This window comes from Mustela nivalis, assembly GCF_964662115.1.
Source record: "Mustela nivalis genome assembly, chromosome: 5".
Taxonomy (NCBI): Eukaryota; Metazoa; Chordata; class Mammalia; order Carnivora; family Mustelidae; genus Mustela; species Mustela nivalis.
This window is the reverse complement of record NC_139024.1, coordinates 9335892-9358182: the sequence shown is the minus strand read 5'-3', so window position 1 is coordinate 9358182 and position 22291 is coordinate 9335892. Positions and strand designations below refer to the sequence as shown.

General features: G+C 43.3%; 1 protein-coding gene across 4 annotated transcripts in view; it reads left to right on the top strand.

The window, feature by feature from the left end:
* The window catches only part of SYNJ2 (synaptojanin 2), a 93516-nt gene extending 84679 nt beyond the window's left edge, over nucleotides 1-8837 (top strand). The window contains exons 23-28 of one of the 4 annotated variants that reach the window (XM_082729570.1): nucleotides 1281-1415; nucleotides 3186-3298; nucleotides 4404-4512; nucleotides 6330-6481; nucleotides 6851-7001; nucleotides 7967-8105. In XM_082729570.1, the coding sequence (XP_082585696.1) occupies nucleotides 1281-1415; nucleotides 3186-3298; nucleotides 4404-4512; nucleotides 6330-6481; nucleotides 6851-6973 (632 nt within the window). In that variant the 3' untranslated portion in view covers nucleotides 6974-7001; nucleotides 7967-8105. Of the gene's footprint in view, nucleotides 1-1280; nucleotides 1416-3185; nucleotides 3299-4403; nucleotides 4513-6329; nucleotides 6482-6850; nucleotides 7002-7966 lie in introns of all 4 variants that reach the window. The other 3 variants (XM_082729568.1, XM_082729571.1, XM_082729569.1) reach the window with 3 other exon arrangements.
* The last annotated feature ends 13454 nt before the right edge of the window (nucleotides 8838-22291 follow it).

Genomic DNA, 22291 nt, shown 5'->3' with positions numbered 1-22291 from the left:
GGTTCGGAAGGTTGCCATGAGCTGCAGCTGAGAATACAGAATGGGCTGAAAGTGAATTGAGAGGTTTCCCAGGGAAGGTAATTTGCTGGGGGAGGTGCAGACACCCCAAGTCCCTTTGTGCCATGGTCCCAAGGGTGGTTAGGAGCCTGGCTGCACTGAGCCATCGGGACCTCTTAAAGGTACACTTGCAGAGCTCGGTCATGGAGATGTGGGTTTGGCGGGGGGTGGGGCTGGGACGCTGGAAATCTGGTATCTCATGAAGCTCCCCAGGTGACTGAGACGCAGGGCTGGGTTTGGGGACGGCCGCCCAACCGAGGTGGTTCTGTGCCCTGCACATCCAGAGGGCTCCTGCCCGGATAGAAGGGGCCGAAGGGAATGCCCTTCAGACAGCCGGAGGTCCTTTTCTGTGGGAGTGGCCGTCGTTCAGGAAGCCCCTTGAGGGAAGGGCACATAGGGGCACCAAAGCCTCTTGGAATGAAAAATTAGGAGAGCACGGGGCTATGTGGGTGACCTTGCCACCTGGCGGGTGTGAAGGCATGTTCTCGATGCTTCCCATTAGAAGGAGAAGCCCTGCCTCTTCCCAGTTCCAACCTCAGAATTACATGGGTTTGAGCTGGTGGAAATGTGAGGGGTGGAGTGTCTGAGTGAAAATAAAATGCATCAGGCTACGTCGTAGTGTGGGAGAGGAGACCTGCCGTGTTCCTGAACTTACGTGTCATAAATGTATAATAAAAATCAGAGCGGTCACCTCCTCACGTGCCTCCTAGCCTTAGACAGTATTTGCAGGACAAGGCAGGAGGTCGATCACCTGTGCAGGAGCTGGCAGTGGGTGACAGTACTTGGGGCTTGAGGCGCGAGCAGGGACCCCCCATTCCAGGAGCTTGCCCCGGGATGGCAGGGGCAGAGGCGGTGACCTTCTCAGCCTCCAAAGCAGCTGTCCTGTGTTAGAGTGAGGAATTCAAACCGAGGGGCTCTGGTCTTCCAACTGTCTCCTCTTCTCCGTTTGAGTCTCCTTCGTTATTTCAGAAGGAAATAACCCTAACCCTACGCTTGGACACATCTCCGTGTCTCTCATGCCTGGACAGAAAGCCTTGTCTACCGTTCATCTCCTGTTCCAAGCAGGCACTGGGCGCCGCCCCGCCCTCCCATGTCAGCAGAGGCAGAGAGGGGGGACCCCTGCTCTGCGGGAGGGAGGGGGACCCTCCTGCACAGTCGGTTCCGCGCAGACAAAAATCTGAGCCCTGCCTCACGCCTCACTCGCGTTCCGCCGTGTCCTCCAGATGGCGCTGAGCTGGTGGCAGTAAAGCAGGAGCTGGAAGCAGGTGGAGATTTCCGGCACCGTTCTCCAAGCAGGTCTCTGTCGGTGCCCACTCGGCCTCGGCCGCCTCACCCACCGCAGAGACCCCCCCCTCCAAGTAAGACTCTCTTGCTTTCGGCTTGCCGCCGTGCCTGCTGGGAATAACCACCCCTTTCCCGCTACTCAGCACCTGCCTCTGAGTCGCTGCTGCCTCACCCGGGTCCCCAGCATCTTCTCCTCAGGCTCCTTTCTGGGTCGATTCCAGAAATAGTTGTGTTTCTCACGGCGAACTATGTGGCTCTTTTTACCCAGCTGTTGGCCTTCCCGTAGCTGTGGTTTGCTCTGGGCTTTCTGTTGGAGCTGGTAGAGAATGGAAAATTGAGGGGCAGGGGCAGCAAGCAAAGACCTTCTAGCACCTTCCTCGGCAGCCTCACAGAAGTAACCTTCTGTCTGCACCTGCTGTCCCCTCCCCATTTCCCAGGGCTCCAGTGAACCCTTATATCCGACACCCCAGGCATCCTGGCTTCTGAGGGCCCACGCTTGCTGTCCCTGACATTCGGTGGCCTGAGGATGGGCCCTTCTCAGCCCAGCTCCGAGGACAGCACTCCTCTTCCTGTCTCCTCCACAGCTGTCCTTGGCCTCTCAAGCTTCCCTTAATGACCTGAAAAGACACTGGTGACGTGCTTTGGAGCACTTTCTGTTTTACCTCTACTGTTTACTTCCCTCCCCGCCCCGCACCCCAAAAGCGTGGCAGTCAGACACACGGATTTTCCCTCAGGCTTTACCTTCTCATTGGGTTCATCTTGGTTTATGTCACAATAGTCCTCGATGGCAAGCTGGAAGCACGTGACTTCTTAAGCATATTCTTTCCTTTTCTGAGTTAACACTCAGACAATAGAACAATAAATAAAAAGAAAAAATTTATATTATATTGTGGAAATTTATAAAAGTAGGTAAATACAAAAAATGAAATTTTTTAATTCACTTGATTGTCTACAAATAGCAATTGTTAACCACAAGACTTCTAGCCTTTTTCTAATTAAATACATCTGTATCTGCACGTAGTTATTTTTTTTTTTTACAAAACTGGTATCCATTGTTTGGTCCTTTGTCTTTCATCTAATGTCTGTGTCTTCACATGTTCTTTTTTTTTAAGATTCCTTTATTTATTTATTTATTTATTTATTAAAGATTTTATTCATTTGTTTGACAGAGAGAGATGGCAAGTATACAGAGAGGTAGGCAGAGAGAGAGGGGGAAGCAGGCTCCCTGCTGAGCACAGAGCCCGATGCGGGGCTCGATCCCTGGACCCTGAGATTGTGACCTGAGCCAAAAGCAGAGGCTTAACCCACTGAGCCACCCAGGCGCCCAAGATTCCTTTATTTAGTTTTAGAGAGAGAGCATGCAGTACTGGTCAGCCCCAAGCAGACTTTGCGCTAAGTGTAGAGTCTCACAATCTGAGCCAAAACCAACACGCCCCTGAATGTTAGAAATCATAAAATATGATTTCTCAACGACTGCAAGTGTCATTTCATATCATTTATTCTCCTGCTTTGGGATTTTTTAGATTTTGCCCACGAACCATTTTTAAAATGGGGTCCGAATAATAGGAGTATATTTTGAAATTGACTTTTGTGTCAGATTTTTTTAATTCCTACCCCTCCAGGATGTTAGATTAAAACTTGCACTCAAATAATACTTCTTGAGAGAATAGGCACAAACTGAGAATCAAAAGTGAAAATATCGACCCTGTTGGTGCCCCGCTGCCCGCACGGGCTCAGACCCTAAGCGCGTCCGCGGTTGGCCTGGCTCTCGGCTGGCTGGGAATGGGCCTCAAAGCAGCCGTGACTCACTGAGATTGAGACTCTGCCCTCCTTGGTTTTCACAGCTGGTTTAATGGTGAAAAAGTCGGCGTCGGACGTGTCCATCTCGTCGGGCACCCATGGGCAGTACTCGATCTTGCAGACGGCCAGACTCCTGCCGGGAGCGCCCCAGCAGGCAGTGAGTTTCCCTGTGTTCGGCTCAAAGTGAAACAGACCAGCATTTCAGACCCGAGGGACCTGCCCCATGGTGCATCTTCAGCCCCTGAGACCTTGTGGGATGCCTCTTCTCAGTGAACACAGAGACCTACACCTCTTTACCCTCTGCCTGACCACCAGCTCATTCCCAGACCCAGAACTCAGGAGCAGATGTGTTATTGGGTTTCTACGTGGTTGTACAGGGTGTTAGAGAGAAAATCTTATTTGATGAAAAATCCCACATGTCCCTATGTGGTGGAACTGTTAGTTTCCAGACCCTTCTCTCCTTTCCAAGGCTTGCCTTTGACCTTGGTGTATGGAGCAGGGCTCGGTAGAGGGCAAAATAGGACAAATTCAGATCAGTTGTTTTGAGGGAAGAAGCTAAGAAGAGGAGGGATGTATGGCACAGTAGGGGAGCACTAGTAATGACTAGTAATGAGTGAGGGGGGATTTTAGAGATGGAAATTTCCAGAGGACGGCTGTGAGCTGCTCAGGAGGACAGGAGGTGGCAGTCAGTGGAATGGAGGTGAGGGAGGTGAAGCCAGGGTGCTGGGTGGGGGTGAACTGTCCCGGGAGGCTGTACCGGATGCCACGTGTGACAGCAGGAGGAGGGAATGACTCAGGAATGGTTGGTTGATGGTAGTGAAGGCAGGTCATCAGTGGCAACCTGGAGGTTTAGGTTAAGAGGGAGAAAGGTGAAGAGGTAGAAAAAGCACTTTCAAGAAGAGAGTGGAAAGGGTTTTAATAACTATGTTGAGCTGTGGAAAAGTGGCTTCTGATGATGCTTTCTCGGTATGACCTGGAAATAGATAGTGGTTTATCCACATTGCAAAGACCTGTAACCACCCAGTTTGGGAGAGGAGGCTTGTCAGCTAGGAATTACTGCATTCCACTTCTTGGTATGAGAGTACTTCCTGGAGGAGGAGCCTGGAGGGATGTGGTCTCGATTGGAGTTTGTGTTTAACTCGGGCCTGATGGAGCCCCGTGCCCCCCACCCCTGCAAGCTGATCAGTAGGCAGTGAGCGCACCAGGCGAGCCTGTTTTCCTGCTTCTGTTCATATGCTTTTCTTCTTGATTCTGTCCTGAAGCCCAAAGCCAGGATGGGGATAAGTAAACCCTACAACGTGAAGCAGATCAAAACTACCAATGCTCAGGAGGCAGAAGCAGCCATCCGATGTCTCCTGGAAGCCAGGGGCGGTGAGTGTTCTGCTGGCTTCTCCTTCTGGTCTTTTCTATGCATCTTCCTACTCAAAGGGGCTTAGAAGAGAAAGTAACACCCCTCCCCTCCAACCCCCCTGCCCACCAGAGGCAGTATTAAATTAGAAGCACCTTTTTAGCAACATTTTATAAAATTCCACTACAAATGTTATTGTCCATTTAAAATTCAGCAAGAATATGGAAATAAACCCTGGATTATTAAGAAGCACGTTAAGGTAGAGATTGAAATAAATGAAAATGAAGTTTAGAAAAGGATAATGCTCCAGGCATGAACTCATTCTGCCAGCTCCAAAAAAAGAGACAATTTGGGACCCATCCCTATTTCAGGCACAAAACCTTTTGAAATCACCATCAAGTACAGATTCTTTACTGTCAGGCAGGGACCTCTTCCCCACTATGCCGCCTGTTAAATTTTTGGTGCTGTTACTTCTCAACCCATGTTAATATTACTCATAATCAAATTCAAAATTGCTGGTATGAATATTTTTGAGGTTTTGTGGAGGTTTTTTTGTTTTGTTTTGTTTTGTTTCGATTTTGTACAAGTATCTTTTTTGGAGAGGAGAGATCATGCGCTCTGAAGAGCCCTTCACAGCAGTCTACTTGCTTTTAGACAGGACATGTAACTTATTTGGAATCCCAAGTAACATTGAAGGAGGACATGAATTAAGAGTTCCAGAAACACCATGGTAGGATAACAGTATCATGAATGGTTTCTTTTTTATTAAAAAAAAAATAATACAATGGTATGGATGTAACCAGCCATGTGACCACCAACTGATTAATGAATAAAAGGTTGTATAACCATAGAATGGAATATTATTCAGCCATGAAAAGGAATGTATTCATATATATGTTTTACCATGGGTGAATCTTGACCATACTATGCGGAGTAAAAGAAGGTAAACACCAAAGGTTATTTATTATATGATTTCATTTGTTTGTTTATTTATTTATTTATTTGAGCGCATCAGCAGGGTGGGGAGCGGAGAGAGAGAATCGTAAGCAGGCTCCATGCCTGAAGAGCCCACTGCGGGGCTCAGTCTGACAACCCTGAAATTATGACCTGCGCATAGATCAAGAGTCGGATGCTTAAACAATGAAGCCACTTAGGCACCCCTGTCTGATTCCATTTATAGGAAGTGTACAGAATAGGCAAATCTATACAGAGAGAAAATTACTAGTAGTTTCCAGGGCTTGGGGGAGGAGGGAATGGAGGGGTGACTGCTAATTGGAACAGGGTTCCTTTTTGTGGTGATGAGGATGTTCTAGAATCAGATAGTAGTGATGGTTGGTAAAACTCTAGGAATATACTAAAAATAAAACACTGAATCGTAACCTTAAAAAGAGTGACTTTCATGGCATGTGAATTATATCTCAGTAAAGCTACTTGTTAAAAGTGTTCTGCGAGGTTCTGTAGAGGTTAGGAGAGGTTTGAGGTCTGAGATCTACCCAGGATCCCAGCCTAGCATTTGCTTGGTCAGAAGCCCTGCTGAGATTTTGAGACATTTCGGATTATCTCCCCTGAGAAATGCACACGGCCATGAAACGTTGCACATGATGTCTGGGCCTCACTGATCCCCTATGAAGACCATCCTCGTTGAGAAGGGGAATGTGACAGGCGGGGCCTGAATCCAGCTGGCTGGACCTGACAGCACTCAGATTTTTTGGTTTTTAGAAAAAAAGGAACTATGTTGATTTAGCAAATTACTCATAGGATGTGGACTGCCTGAAGATTAAATCAGACCACGAATTTCCCTGTCCTGCCCACTTCAGCTGTCCGTACACCTGTGTTTCAGGCGCCCCAGGAGATGCCCTAAATGCCACAGCCCTGAGGGACCCAGGCCCTTCCAAACCCGAGCCCTCAGCAGGGGTGGCCCCGCTCCTGCCCCGGCGGCCTGCGCCCAGAGTCCCTGCCATCAAGAAGCCAACCTTGAGGAGGACAGGGAAGGTAAGAAGCTGTGGCAAAGCCTCTTGCTGCCGACGTGCTCCCGTATCTGGGGAGAGGAGGCCCAGCCACGGCCCCGTCTGTGGGGACACTGCGTGGCCATCGCTTCCTCCTTCGCATCCCTGCCATGTCCTTGGCTCTCGCTGAGCAGAAAAACCAGGAGTCTCTCCCAGCTGGAGGTATCAGGCCTCCCGAATGTTCTATTGGAGCCTCCAAATGGAGCCCCTGTGGGATGGCGTGTGTCCGTGCCGTGTGCATGTGGTTGCACGGGTACAGATTTTGTTCGCCACTCGGTGGATTCGCAGGGTGGACGCACTCTGCGTGGCCTCTGGTACCGGGGCCTGGACACTTCTCTTGCCACTTTTCTTGCAGATTGTGTTTTGCTCTCGCTCTCAAGCTTCTCAGCCTTGCTTGCTGCTTCAGAGACATGAGTTTGTCAGGACAGTGGCAGCCCAAAGACTGGCACCTCTAGAGACATCTGGATCTTCCGTTTGATCTCGGTGTTCTAGTAACGGGACCCTCGGTAATCCGCCGGCTGGCCCTGCCCCAGCGGCTGCCGCTTTTCCACCTGTACCGCGTGTGTGATGAGGCTCTGGGCTTGCTCCGTGTTCTCGCACTGGTCTGCCCCGCGTTTGCGCCTCGTGTCTGTCCGTCTGCCCTGCCTCCTTCCAGAGCAGACCTCCTTCCTCCTCCTCTTCCCTGGGCCCGCTCTGTCTTGTCTTTTAAAAGTCGGGACAGAAATGGTTCCTTTTCCCAGGCAGTGGAGCAGGAGTTCACAGAGGCTGGTGGGGAAGGATTGTGTCTGCGGTTCGTTTGTTCAAGGATCGGAGGGAATGTGGAGATGCTGCTGCTTTAGGATAGAACAGCTCCTTTGGTGCAAAAGCTCCCTTTTGCCCCGTGCCATTTTTTAAAGATCCTTTTGAGTCAGAACCGAGGAAGTGACGTTCCTGGGTGAAATTTGCCCTTTACTGTAGTGAAATATCAAAGATTTAAGGAGCCAGCGGCTCTGTTAGCCTTTCAATGAGCCTAACGCCCTCACATTAGGGCATTAATGTGGAGGCTGGAGGAACTTACGGCCCTCAAGTAAGTTCCTCCAGCCTCACATGGCACACGTTGAGTTGTCAAAGCTGGCGCCCCAGAGAAGATAGTTTTTGCAGGTTTGATTTTCATAAAGGAAGAGCATAACCCCATTTCCTCAGGTAACAGAGGGTAAACTAGTTTGAGAATATTGACCCCGCGGCCCTGGGGTTCAGGTTTGCTCTCCTCTGTCGTTGGATCTGCTGCACTTGACAGAAGTGTGTCCCTCCTGTGTTCTCTCGTATCTGCTCACACTTCTGAATCCCAGACATTCTCAAATCTCGAATTTGCTAGAATGTTCGCTGAGCCCCGTCTCTGAAACCCTGCAGACCCCGTCTGGGTGCTGCCTCCGCGCCCCCAGTGCTGGCTGCTGACCGACTGACTGACCCTCTCTGTCCTGCCTTTCCTCAGCCCGAGTCACCGGAAGACCAGTGTGGGCCGCAGACGGTCCATTTTACCATCGGGCCCCCAGAGACGAGCCCCGAAACCTCTCCTCTAGCAGCCGCCCCTCCCGTGCCCAAACCGAGATCGCTGCAGCCCGGGAAGGGCGCCGAGAGGAAGCCGAGCGGGGGGCCGCTGGCCCCGGACGATGCCCCCGCCGCGGCCGCCCCGCCGCCCCCGCGGGAGGAGCCGCCCCCCGCGCCCCGGGCGCCCCCGAGGAGGAAGAAGTCTGCCCCCGCCGCCTTCCACCTGCAGGTGATGCAGAGCAGCGACGGCCTCCAGGCGCTCGTCCTCGGCAGCCCCGACGGCCACCGGACCCCCGCTCGCCCACGCGACGACGACAGTCCCCTGTCCCCTCCAGCCGCTGGCCTCGGCCCTTCCCCCGCGGCGAGCCCCGACACCCACGGCGCCACGGAGCCCCGGGCCGAGACGGCCTCCCTTCTTGGGGACTGTCGGGATCCCTTCTGGAGCCTTCTCCACCACCCGAGCCTGCCGAAGAACGCCTGGCTTTCCCAGAGCAACAGCCCGCCGGACTCGGGGACCCGGGGCCCACCAGGAACACCCACCGGCCCCGCGGCCCAAGAGCTGCCATCGGGGCGTGGGCGGGGGGACGTCGGCGCCTGCGGGACCGGCGGCGACAAGGACCAGAGGACGGTACTGCAGGTGTTTGACCCGCTCGCGAACACATGAGGAGGGAGCGGGGACAGCGGCGGCCGTGCGAAGTGTGCCCTCTTCCGGGGCGGCCCTCCGCGGGGAAGCCCGGCCTGGGCCCCCACCCCCACCCCTACCTCCACCCCCATCCGACACCCCCAGACACCCCCGCCCCCATCCGACAGCCCAACCCCACCGACACCCCCCCCACCCCCAGCCCCACCTGACCCCACCCCCACCGACACCCCACCCCCATCCGACACCCCCCCACCCCCAGCCCCACCTGACCCCACCCCCACCGACACCCCACCCCCATCCGACACCCCCACCTGACCCCACCCCCACCGACACCCCCCCACACCCCCAGCCCCACCTGACCCCACCCCCACCGACACCCCCACCCCCACCGACACCCCCCACCCCCCGCAAGAGACCTCTGTTTAAAGGCGCACTGAGAAAACACTTGTACTTCTGTCACTCTGGTGTCGTTTACAGAACTTGTGTCCCATTTTCAACCCGATGGGGGTTTTCCAGCCCCCAAGACGGGTTTTAGTCCAGACTCGTGCATCTTAGTTTCCTCTCCGGGGTCTGAGAAACCTCAGGTCAGGTTCGTCCGTGTGGCTCTGAGGACAGGGAATCCAGCTGATAATGGCCGACAAGTTCTGTCCGTGCTTTTGGGGTTTATGCGCGTCTGTGGTGTTTTTAAAATGTTGTTTGTACTTCGCAGATTGGGGATGACTTTTTGGCGGGCCACCTGCAGACGCGGTAGCACCTGCAAGGGGGCCGGGCTCGCTGTACGTGGCCTGCTGACCCCGGGATTTAAAAAGAAAAAAAAAAAAAAAAATCAAGAGTTGAAAGCAGCCGCAGATCAACCAAATGACCAGATGACACATTCCCGTGAGCCCTGGTCTGTATGTACAGCTGCAGGAAGCTTGATTGCGTGGGCGATGACGTCATGCACTGTTGGGGCTGGAAGCCTCTAGTGTTAACTAGCCGGGCGGCAGCCGGCCGAAGACCCCTCCCCACGCGTGTCAGCGGCTTTGTGCCCCGCAGCGTGCCGCAGTCTTGAGCCCAGGTGTGCGAGTTAAACCCGTTTTTATACACTGGCTCTTCCCTCTTAAAGAATGCCTCTCGGCTTCTTTCTCCCCTTGCATTCCAAACCGAAAAAGCTCCAACCTGCAGACTCCAGCTGGCCTGTAATACTGGTCCTCATCGTTAGGGTCAGAAGACTATTTCATTTAGTCTGGGCTGCCTGGCTGTGGCTTCAGGAGGGAAAGTACCACCTGTAGGTAAGAGATCCCAGAGCAGCATTTTGGGGTTTGCTTATCCATATGTTCACTAGGTTTTGTGTTTTTTGTTTCTTGGGTTTTTTTGTCTGTACATTTGCGACACCACTTCTTGCCTAGTCAGTCTTTTAGAAGGACATCACCAGATGATTTTACATTTTAAGAATAATGTTGTAAGGCCTAGAATCCGTTTGGAGCAGATACCATGTTTTTGCTCACAAGTTCATAGGTGAAATCTGAGGGTGCCACATGCCGCATTTAAGGGATTTAATATCCTAGAATCATACAGCAGGGACTCTGTCTTATCCCTCATGTGACCGGACAAATGGTTAGGCTGGCACTAACTGCTGATGGTTGGGATGGCAGTAATCGTCCTGCCTGGGGTAGGGGAGGTTACCACTCTCTTTCCTCCTCTGGGATTTCCGGATGATCTCTCATCGCCACTCTCAAGGTACGCTGCAGATTATTTAAATCTGGCACGCAACACACAAAGAACTATAACATGCATCGCATTTCATTAAAAACTGATTTTAAAAAATATATATTGGTGACCCACAGAGATAAACAGATAATATATGCAGTTGACCAGTCTTAAAAAGAGGGTGTTTCTGGCCTTAGCTGATTAGCATTCTTTCTGGAGTGTGTAAGTAATTTATATCCTGTTTACCTCTAACGAACACGAGTAAACAACGTAATTCTTGAACAGCTAGGGGGAGAAAGAACACAAGATGGGTAAATGGCTTGGAGAAGTTAAATAATTTGCCAGGATTCACAGTGCTACTAAAAGTACTTCGAAGATTTGCTCATTCAGATGTTCCTTCCTTCTGCTGTCACCTCTTTTTCCCACCAGAAGGAGGTGAACTTTAAAAGAAGATAGACGCAACACAGCGGTTGCTTGCAAAGCTGGAAATAGGACTAATTTTCAGGTTTCTTCTTTGTTTTAGATGCAAGTAGCCAATAAATGGGACAGAGAACAGAATTTTAATGAAGAAAAGTGCTCATCACACAGGAGGCTCTTAAGGATCTGACATTCAGTATTAACACAGAATTGTGGTGACCTCAGGAGGCAGGTCGCAAGAAAAAGTCTAAGTCATTTAGCGTAAAGAATCAAACAAGTATTTGATCAGGGCTGTTTACCTCTAGTTTGTTGTTTTTGTGAACAACAAACTAGATTTTGAAGTGATCATATGTAAGGTTCACGCACCAATGTTCTCTTAAAAAAGACAATTGGAATTGCCTTACTTAGTTTTTAGATCAGTATTTTAAGAGGCAGTAGTTTCCTAGGTTAGCAGAGTTGGTTAAATATCCTGAACAACCAGCAGCTGCCACCCTGGGGATTTCTCTGTGTGGGTTTTTTATTTTTGGTTTTTCTGTGCCCCCACACAGACCTTGCAGTGTCTTTCATTACCGCTCTGTAAGACAGTGCACTTCACCATGGAGAATTTGAGGCACAGAACTTTACAATTCAGCATTGTCTCCGTGACCCCAATTATATTCCCTTTTCCAACCTAATCTTCTCCGACTTCTTGCCTATTTTTAAAATACGTTCCAGTAAATGACTGAAATTAGGACATCTGCTCAAGCAGTTCCTGTAAAAGTTGACAGTTGTTGAATTTCAAGATATAATAGAATTTTCCAGATACATAGAAGTACAAGGAAAGTAATGCATTAAAACGTTCGCTTTGTAATGAAATAATTTTATCAGAAAGCTGCAAAAATTATTTATTGGGTGACTAGTAATTAAAGCCCTGTCATGTTTATTTGAAGTGATAATTTGTACTGCAGTTGTAAAAAATGCTTATTAAATATTTTTTCTCTTTTTTAAAATATGGTTTGTTTCTTTTTGGATATGAAAGAATGTTGGTATATCTTCTTTATCTTGCCTTCTATTCCGAATGAAATGTGATTACTAGTTATTCCTCTGAGTTCCTCTTTTTTTTCAATGGTGTGAAGTGGAGCCAACATCACCTTGCCGAAGGATAGTTACACTATACCATTCATTAAATAATAAACCGTTGCTCTTCCTTCCTTTTAATTAGGTTTCTCAAGGGGTTTTTCAATTTCATTGGCACTTTCAAATAACACTGGGATTTATATAGCCTATTTTTTTTTCTGTTGATTTTTAAAACATTTTCATTAACTTCAACTTTAATTCACATCTTTTTTTCTTTTTAATTTTCTAAATTTCTTCTTAATTCCTTAATTAAAAGTAGAACTAGATTCCATTATCTTTAGACTTTCTCACTTAACAGTAAAAATATTTAAAGTTCTATATTTTCCCCAGATTATAGCTTTAATTCCACCCCATGCATTTTGGTATGAAATATGCTCCTTTTCATTACGTTCTAGATTAATTTGCTTTTATTTTCTCTCTCATCCAAGGGAGACTAATTTTCCAACAGTTCAGGGTTTGACATTTAAAAATTGTTTACTCCTCATAAATCCTCATTGGATTTTGACCTGAGAATATGGCCTAGATAAACCTACTTTTTAAAATGTGTTAAAGTTTGCTCTGTGGCCAAAGGCAGGATTGATTTTTGAAGTGTGTTCATCAATATAGAATAATTTTTTTTTTTTTTTTACTGTAGGATACAAAATTGTGTGTGTGTGTGAGAGAGAGAGAGAGTGTGTGCACAAGAGACATATTTGATGTTTCAGTTCCTCTCTACCCCAAAATGGAAGGGTCTTTGTATAAGGCAGACCTCAAGTGGCGGGGGGGGGGGGGGGGTACACAGTTCTCCAATGTAACAGCCTCCTACCTCCTCCCATTATTCTTACCAAGATTCCTTGGGTTTTGTTGAATTAACACTAATCAGTTTGTTTAAGCCTTTGGTCAATCTAACCTTTGCTAATTTTGACCTATTTCATAGACGCCTCTCTGAGGGAGAGATACCCTGCGTTCCTCACCTGCCATTCTAGACCTTGTCCCCTGGGCAGTCTGTTCTGTGCCACTGGATTTCTTGTCAATACCTGTGCCAATCCTACATTGTCTTTTTTATGCTAATTTTTATTAAGTTTGAATTTTCTTTAACTTTGGTATCTGGTAAAACAAGCCCTCCTACCTCATTCTTGTCCTTAAGAAGAACTTGGCTACTCTTGACTCTTCGAAATTGCATATAAATTTCAGAAGCAATTCATCAATTCCATTAAAAAAATAAAACCTTTTGGGAATTGTTTACTGGGAATGCATGGAATAGAATAGACATCTTTATAAGATTGACTCTTCAATCTATGACCGTAATATATTTCTTCCTTTAAGGATGTCATCATTTCTCCAAGTTTTAAGCATAATTTCTAAATACATATGAAATCAGAGGGAATAGTTTGAACCCTCATATGTCCCTCACCAAAATTTAACAGTAATTAACATTTTGCTATATTTGTTTTATATTTTTCCTTTAAAATATTTTAAATGAAGGAATTCTGCTATCATGACATTTGAATTCTATACTAAGCACTTCTATTATGTACCTCTAAATAACATATTTATAATCTTAATACCATAAGTATATCTACCAATTCTTACTTTAAAATTCATTTGCTGTTTTTTGCCAGTGTACTCAAATAGGAGTTTGTTGTGTATGGACTGTATCAATCTCGTTAAACTCATAAAATTCTAACAATTTACTCTATTTCAGTATGCCTACACCACCATGCATTTACCACATTATACCATACCATTAGAAGATATGTCATATATATTCTATTATTCTTGAGAAGGTGCTATAGCCTGAAAGTTTGTGTGCCCCCCAAATTCATATGTTGAAATCTTAACCCCCAGAGATGACTGGTGTCAGGAGGTGAGGACTTTGGGAGGTGCTTAGGTCATGAGGGAGGAGCCTTCACAAATGTGATTAGAGTTTTTGTAAAGGAGACTTCACAGAGACCTCTTGCGCTCTCCACATGTGAGGACACAGCAAGAAGGTGCCAGTTGATGAGCGAGGGAAACATGCCCGTGTTAGTGCCACAACCTTGGACATCCAGCATCCAGAACTGTAATTATTAGATGTTTGTGTTTATAAGTCACCCAGTCTGTGGTATTTTTGATACAGCCGCCTGAAGAAACTAAGAGAGGCTTCTAACTTAATTACGACTATCTATTGTGAAATGCAGCCCAATTGCAAAGCTGTTAAAATAATTTTTAATGTGTCTTAAAACTGATGAAATATGGTCTCTGTAGATTCTTTTGGATTTTCTATGTAGATAAGCATATCCTCTGCAAACAAGTTTTATTTCTTGCTTTCCCACCCCTGTACCTTTGTATACCTTTTTTTTCCTTCTAGAAGTAGATAGGACAATTAGTACAAGGTTAAATAAAAGTGTTGGTAACAGACATTCTCCTCAAATGGAAGTGTTAATATTTTTGCCACTAAGTATGATGTCTATTGTTTTTTCTTCTCTAGACATCCTCTTAATTAGGCCAAGGAAATTCTTTTCGTGGATTGCTAAATTCATCTTCTTCATGAATAGTTTGAGTTTTATCAGACATTTTTACATGAATTGAAATGATTATGATTTTTCCCCTTTTGTTCATTAATAGGGTGAATTATGTTTATCAGTTTTCCAATGCTGAACAACCTTGCATTCTTGATATAAATCCAACTTAAACAGATCATATTGTCTTTTTTAAAAAGATTTTATTTTAGAGAGAGAGGCAGATAGCAACAGAGAGCAGAGGTGGGGAGGAATGGGAGAAAAGCAAGCTTCCCACTGAGTAGGGAGCCCAGTGGAGGGCTCCATCCCAGGACCCTGGCATCATGACCTGAGCCAAAGGCAGATGCTTAACTGACTGAGCCACCCAGGCACCCTGTTCTTTGTTTAAACTGTTACTGGAGTTAGATTGTCAATATTTTTGCTTAGGGCTTTTGCAACTATATTCATAATTGAGATTGTCTTTTTTGTACTGTTCTTGGTATCAAAGTTACACTAACCTCCTAAGTTGGGGAGTATGCTCTTTTCTATTAACTGGAAGAATTCAATATTGAAATTACTTTATCCTTAAATTTTTGGTAGAATACACCAGTAAAGTCAACTGGGTCTATAGCTGCTTTGTGAGAAGATTTTTTTAAAATCACTGATTCTGTTTCTGTGATAGTCATAGGAATGGTTTCTACTTCACAGGCAAGTTCTCTACATCATGGACAAGTTGGGTAAGTTTATTTTTCTTGGAATTTTTTATTCTAAAATTTAATAATATTGACCTAAAAGCATTTATAATATCCTCTTTTGATGTTTACATTATAGCGATAACTCCTTTTCATTTTAATATTGGTAAATTGTGCCTTTTTCCTTAACTGGTCCACTAGAGGTTTGTTGATTTTATTAGCCTTTTCAAAGAATCAAGTTTTTTTGAGATTCTATTTTGTGTTTGTTTTCTGTTTAACTAATTTGTGTTCTCTTAAGATTCCTTCTATTTTTGTATTTTGTTCATTTTTCTAATTTCTTGAGATCAGTGCTTACCTCATTCAACTATTTGGTCAAATTTGAAAAGAATGCATATTCTCCATCCCTTCAGTACAGTGCTGTAAATATTATTTCAGTGGCTCAAGTCTGGAAAGCATGTAATTCAAATCCTGTATTCGCCCCATAATTTTCTGGTCTGTTTGTTTTACAAGCCATAGGTTTAAATCTCCAATGGTGTCTATTCTTGTAGTTTTCTCTGTATTTGAATTATATAATTTTAGGTCATATACTTATATTATATGCAATTAAAATTTACTATTTTCCAGGTGAATTTAATCTTTTATAAAATTTATGAAATGACCCTCTTTTTCTCAAATAATTCTTGTCTTAAAGTATGTTTTATCTGATATCACTAATCATCTTTCTTTTGGTATTTGCAATACATGTCTTTTTCTGTCTTTTAAATTTTGAACCTCTCTGTGCTGTCATGATTCAGATGGTTCTATTATAAATGACATATAATTGAGTGTTGTTTTCTTACCTAGCCTGACATATTTATCTTTAACTGGGATATTTAGTCCATTTACATTTAATGTAATAATTGCTATATTTGGGTTTAAATTTTTCCATGCTGTCTATATTTTCTCTTTGTATTATCTGTTCTTTGTTTCTTTTCCCTTCCTTCTGTGCCTGCTTTTGGATTTTTATCATGCTTCTTTTTCTTCTAATTTATATGTCCTTGTATCCTATTTTTGCTGATTATATTTTTTATTTTTTTATTTTTAAAGATTTTTTAAAATTTATTTATCTGACAGACAGAGATCACAAGTAGGCAGAGAGGCAGGCAGAGAGAGAGAGGAGGAAGCAGGCTCCTTGCCGAGCAGAGAGCCCGATGCGGGACTCGATCCCAAGACCCTGAGATCATGACCTGAGCCGAAGGCAGACGCCCAATCCACTGAGCCACCCAGGCACCCCCCCCCCTATATTCTCATTCTTAACACAAAAATAAAACACATAGGTTACTACTGCTGAGCCACCCAGGCGCCCCTGTTGACTATATTTTTATTGGTTATCTTAGAAATTACAACATGGGCTATTAAATTCACCAAGTCTAATGTTAACCATTACTTTACCTTCCTCTTGAATAGGGCAGTGACCTTGGAACACTTTAACTCTGTATGTACCATCCTAAATATTGTTGCTATGTATTTTAATTTTATATATTTTAACAACCACTCAAGTCATTATTGTTTTGCACAATCAATTTTTATTTAATTTATCCAAATAGTTGCCTCTTTTCTTGCTCTGCATTTCTTCTAGAATCCCAGCACCTCTGGAAAATCACTTATTTATCTTCTATCTGAAGTACATCCTTTAATATTTTAATTATTGAAAGTCATTTTGTGGTAAACTGTTAATTTATATAAAATGTCCATTTCATCTTAAAATTTTAAATGTCATCATTTGGGACGCCTGTGTGGCTCAGTGGGTTAAGCCTCTGCCTTCGGCTCAGGTCATGATCTCAGGGTCCTGGGATCGAGTCCCATATCAGGCTCTCTGCTCAGCGGGGAGCCTGCTTCCACCTCTCTCTCTGCCTCTCTGCCTACTTGTGATCTCTCTCTCTGTCAAATAAATACATAAATAAATAAAATAAATCTTTAAATGTCATCATTTTTTCTGAATGTATAATTCAGAATGTATAATTCTAGAATGTATAATTCTTTCAGCACACTGACAATACCATTGCAATGTCTTCAAGCTTCCATTGACTGATGACTTAGTAACAATCTTAAGTGTTGTTCCTTTAAAGTTTTTGCCTCTTGTCTTGGCTCTTCTGCAGTTTCACTGTGCTGTGTATAGATGTGGATTCATTTTTATTTGCTTACTCTGGAACTGTTGAACTTCTAGAATCTGTGGGTAGGTTGGTGTCTTTCATTAGTTCTGGGAACCTTTCAATCATTTTTTCTCCTTCCTTTCTGGAACTCTCATGAAACATTGGATAGAATTTGTTATTTTTTATTTGCCTATACATTTATCCTCTCCTATATTTTCCATCTTCTGGTGTCTGTTGAATTCTGAATAATTTTTCTGACCTCTCTTCCAGTTCACTAATTTTCTTTGGTTATATCTAATGTAATTTCAGCTTTCTTTTTTAGAAGCTACTTTTGGTATTTTTTAAAAATCTAAGTCACGGGTGCCTGGCTGGCTCAGTCGGTTCAGCATCTGCCTTCAGCTCAGGTCATGATGCCAGGGTCCTGGGATTGAGCCCCAAATTGGGCTCCCTGCTCAGTAGGGAGTCTGCTTCTCCCTCTGCCTCTCCCACTCCCCCTGCTTGTGTTCCCTCTCTCACTGTCAAATAAAATCTTTAAAAAAAATTTTTTTTTAAATCTAAGTCATTATATAGTTCCTTGTTACTAGAAAACTTTCAACCTTTTATTCTTAAAATAGTAACCATAGTTATTTTATCATCTATATCTGATATTTCCAATATCTCTAAAATTTTTGGAGGAGGGGATTTTTCTATTTGTTCCCATTTGTGGCATCTTATTTCCTTGTATGCCAGTTATCTTTGTTTAGTGATTATGCCATTTGGAAAAGTATTTGTAGGAATAATTTAAGTGCTGGTATGAATGTGTCTTCCTCCTTTCTCAGATGTCTGGGGACACCACCACTATGGGATCTCTGATTTAAACTGTCAGCTTGTGATTCCCTGGATCACTCAAGAGTCATGAACATGGGATGTTTACTTCCAGGTCACCCTTATTTCATATATATAGCCCTTGGCAGTCCCAACTTAATGAATGTGTTTGATTATCAGACTGCCTTGGCCAGTCCTAGTCTTTGACTTCTGTCCCCTTTACCTTGCAAAACCACAACTCAGTCTCTCAGTTGTCTGTTTTGGCTTTAGAAATGACCACAGAGTGAGGCCTTGCACAAAAATGCCCAGCTAAGAACGTTAAGTGGGATCAGAAATAAAACCCTGCCCTATGTCACAAGCCATGTGCTGGAGGATGAAGGGCCTTTTAAAAATTATCTGGCCACGGGGAACATTTTTTTTTGTAAATACCTAGGCAGAGGGGCTGCCAGATATGCCGGTGCCATCCTTTCCTCAAGCAAAAGTAGTTTCAACTGCTGGTTTCCTCTCTGGTTTCTTGCCTTTTCCTACATTTTTGTCAATAATTTTTTTGCTAGCACTTTGATCAGTTAAAAACATTTCATCTAGATTTGTTGGTTGTCCTCAATGGGAGGTGGTTCTAAATTCTCTAGCCTGCTATTACTGAAGCAGAAGTTTAGAGTTTAACTTTGTAAATGGTTCTATTTGGGGTAATCTCATTTACAGAGAAAAATCTATAAGAACAGAATTACTATTCAAGAGTCATTTTTTTATTCGTTTCAGAGGTAGTATTTAGCCATTCCTCAGTTGCATATAAACCCAGTGCTCATCTCATCAAGTGCCCTCCTTAATGCCCACCACCCAGTTATCCCTTCCCCCCACCCAGCGCCTCTCCAGCACCCCTCAGTTTGCTTCCTAGAGTTCAGTGTCTCTTATGGTTGACCTCCCTCTCAATTTTTATCTTATTTTATTTTGCCTTCCCTTCCCCAGTGTTCATCTGTTTTGTTTCTTAGTTCCACATGTAAATGAAATCATATAATATTTGTCTTTCTCTGACTTATTTGCTTAGCATAATACCCTGTAGTTGCATCCACATCATTGTAAATAGCAAGATTTCATTCTTTTTAATAATATATTTTATTAATATATAATATTATATTACTAATATAATATTAATATTATAATTATATTCTAGTAATTATATATTAATATATTTTAATAATTAATATAATAGAATATATTATATATTATATATTTCTTTATACACACATATATACATACATACATACATGCATGCATACCACATCTTCTTTTTCCATTCATCTGTCAATAGACTTCTGGGTCCTTTCCATACTTTAACTATTTGGACATTGCTGCTATAAACATTCGGGTACATGCTCTCCTTCCAATCACTATGTTTGTATCATTTGGATAATACCCAGTAGTGCAATTGCTGGGTCATAGGGTAGATTTATTTCAACTTTTTGAGGAACCTCCATACTGTTTTTCGGAGTGGCTGTACCAGTTTGCATTCTGTTGCATTGCACCAACAGTGCAAGAGGATTCCCCTTTCTCCACATTCTCGCCAACATCTCTTGTTTCCTGAGTTGTTAATTTCAGCCATTCTGACCAGTGTGATGTGGTATCTCATTGTGATTTTGATTTGTACTTCTCTGATGCCAAGTGATGTTGAGCATCTTTTCATATGTCTGTTGGCTGTTTGTATGTTTTCTTTGGAGAAATATCTGTTCATGTCTTCTGCCCATTTCTTGACTGAATTTTTTGTTTTGGGGGTGTTGAGTTTGATAAGTTCCTTATAAATTTTGGATAATAGCAAATATCTTCTGCCATTGTTGTCTTTTGATTTGTTGACTGTTTCCTTTTCTGTCCAAAAGCTTTTTATCTTGATGAAGTCCCAATACTTAAGATTCCCTTTTCACTGATATTTTAACTTATCTTTTTTCTTCTAAAATATACTCTAGCTTATGTATGTTGCAATAACTTGACTAATAGAGGCTATGATTTGAATTCTGACTTCTGTCGAGCTACCTTTTTAGAATAGTGTATCAAAACATACTCATAAAAATTCAGCTTTATAGAAAAGTATTAAGAGCTAAAAGTTCACCAAAAATCTACCTAGAAATAATTATCTTTAACATTATCATTCTGGAAATTTTCTCTGTGTAATGTACAGTAACATCAGATTATTAATATTTTAACATCACACTATATGTCATTGTATAATAGTAATAAAATTAATTTATTTGAAGTTAACCTAAGAGGATCAAACTATGAGAACCGATTAACAATATTTCCTGGGCTCCTTACCCTTGAGCATGTTTTTTCATTACCTGGCACAATTTAGCTGAGTACATAATTCTTTCTTTCCAAACTTAGTATTTTCTAACACAGGGAGGTTTTGTTTTTAGGCTATTTGTTTGCATTTTAAAGTGCAGTATTTTCATCCTTCCCTCCCCCGCCTTTGCAAGCCTGGATTTAACCAATAAGCAAATTTTTCAGAAGGGGCACATGGGTCCCTATTGCCTGAGTTTATACTGGCAATGTAAGTCTTTTGCCTATATTTATAGTTGAATGATGACTTTTTATCTATTCCAATTATTTTCCTTCTATTTCTATTGTGGTTCTGCATCCATTAAGCCACCACTCTGTTGAGAGGATTTTCATCTTATGTCTTTCATTCTTTAACATGGTCTCTACTTTATTCTGTAATTGTACTAATGTGGTTTTCATTTTGTTTCCATATCACCACCTTTTTCTCTGTATATTACTTTTTGTGTTGTTCTTCAGGGATTTTCTTTCCATTTAGAAGTGAACTTTCAGGGGCGCCTGGGTGGCTCAGTGGGTTAAAGCCTCTGCCTTCAGCTCGGGTCATGATCTCAGGGTCCTGAGATCGAGACCCACATCAGGCTCTCTGCTCTGCAGGGAGCCTGCTTCCCCCTCTCTCTCTGCCTGCCTCTCTGCCTACTTGTGATCTCTCTCTCACTCTCTGTCAAATAAATAAATAAAATCTTAAAAAAAAAAAAAGAACTGAACCTTCTGTCTTTATATACTTGTTTTGCTACATTATGTTGCTTAAGTGTCATGTATTTTCATCTTCTTTGTGCATAATAAACTTCATCTAGACCCATTCGGCCAAATAAATAAGAGTTGTTCTAAACAACTCTCGCTCCTTATCCGAGACTGCTTTTGGCCATCTCTGTTTGACATAACCACTTGTTCTCTCTTCCTTTATCTGGAGGTGGGAGGGGGCATGAGTTGTCCCAACAGCACTGTTGGGGTTAGTCCTATAATATCTTTGTTAGGAGATCTGGCATCTGGTCCCTCTTTTGAGGGTTTGTTACTAGAGTCCACCTCACTTAGAGTGATTGCATCTTATTTCCATGAGGGCTTTAGACAACAAAGCCTTACTGTTTTGGTTTTTGAGTGTTTTAATATTTTCAATGATAGATGAGGTTTCCAACCTCAAGGCTTTTTCTTTAACTTTGCTCAGCACCTTGTTCCTCCTCTTTTTCCACAAAATACAGATCTATCATCAAAATTCTCAAGATTATATTGATTAACCTCCTTCCCTAATATCACTTACTTTTCCTAACCACTGGTTTTCAAAGTTAATAGCATGAGCTTTTAGTCAATCCTTTCTTCTTCATCTTTTTTTTTCTGTTGAATTATTTTTTCCTACTTTTCCTCTTTTTCCCCCCTAATTTTTCTCCCTTTAGTTAGGTATTGGGGGAGAGAAATTCTGAAAAACTGACTTTGTCAGTTTTTAAAGTTAATGATGTGTGAAATGTTTTATGAAGATATTGCAACAAACATGCATAGATTTTAAAATCAAAACTGGGTTTAACCTTTGCTCTCAATAGTTTTGAGACTTTGTACCAGTTTTATGATTTTTTTTAATGCTCAGTTTTTCTCTCTCTAAAATATGGCTAATAAAGGTATTTTATATTTATATATATAAAATACACCCGAAAGTCTAGTTACTATCCATCACCCTACAACTTACCTCCTTTCATCCAAATATCCCTCAGCACACTCTCCCCACCCCGGAAACTACCAACTGTTCTCTGTATCTGAGTTTGTTTTCAATTTTTGCTTTTTCAGATTTCACATATGAGTGAACTCATAAGGTATTTGTCTTTTTTCTTCTGACTTATTTCACTTAGTGTAATACCCACTAGGTCCATCCATGTTGTTGCAAATGGCAAGGTTTCATTCTTTTTTATGGCTGAGTAGTATTTGAGTGTATGTATATGTGTGTATATGCACATCTGCTTATCCATTCTTCTGTCAGTGGACACTGGTTGCTTCCATATGTTGGCT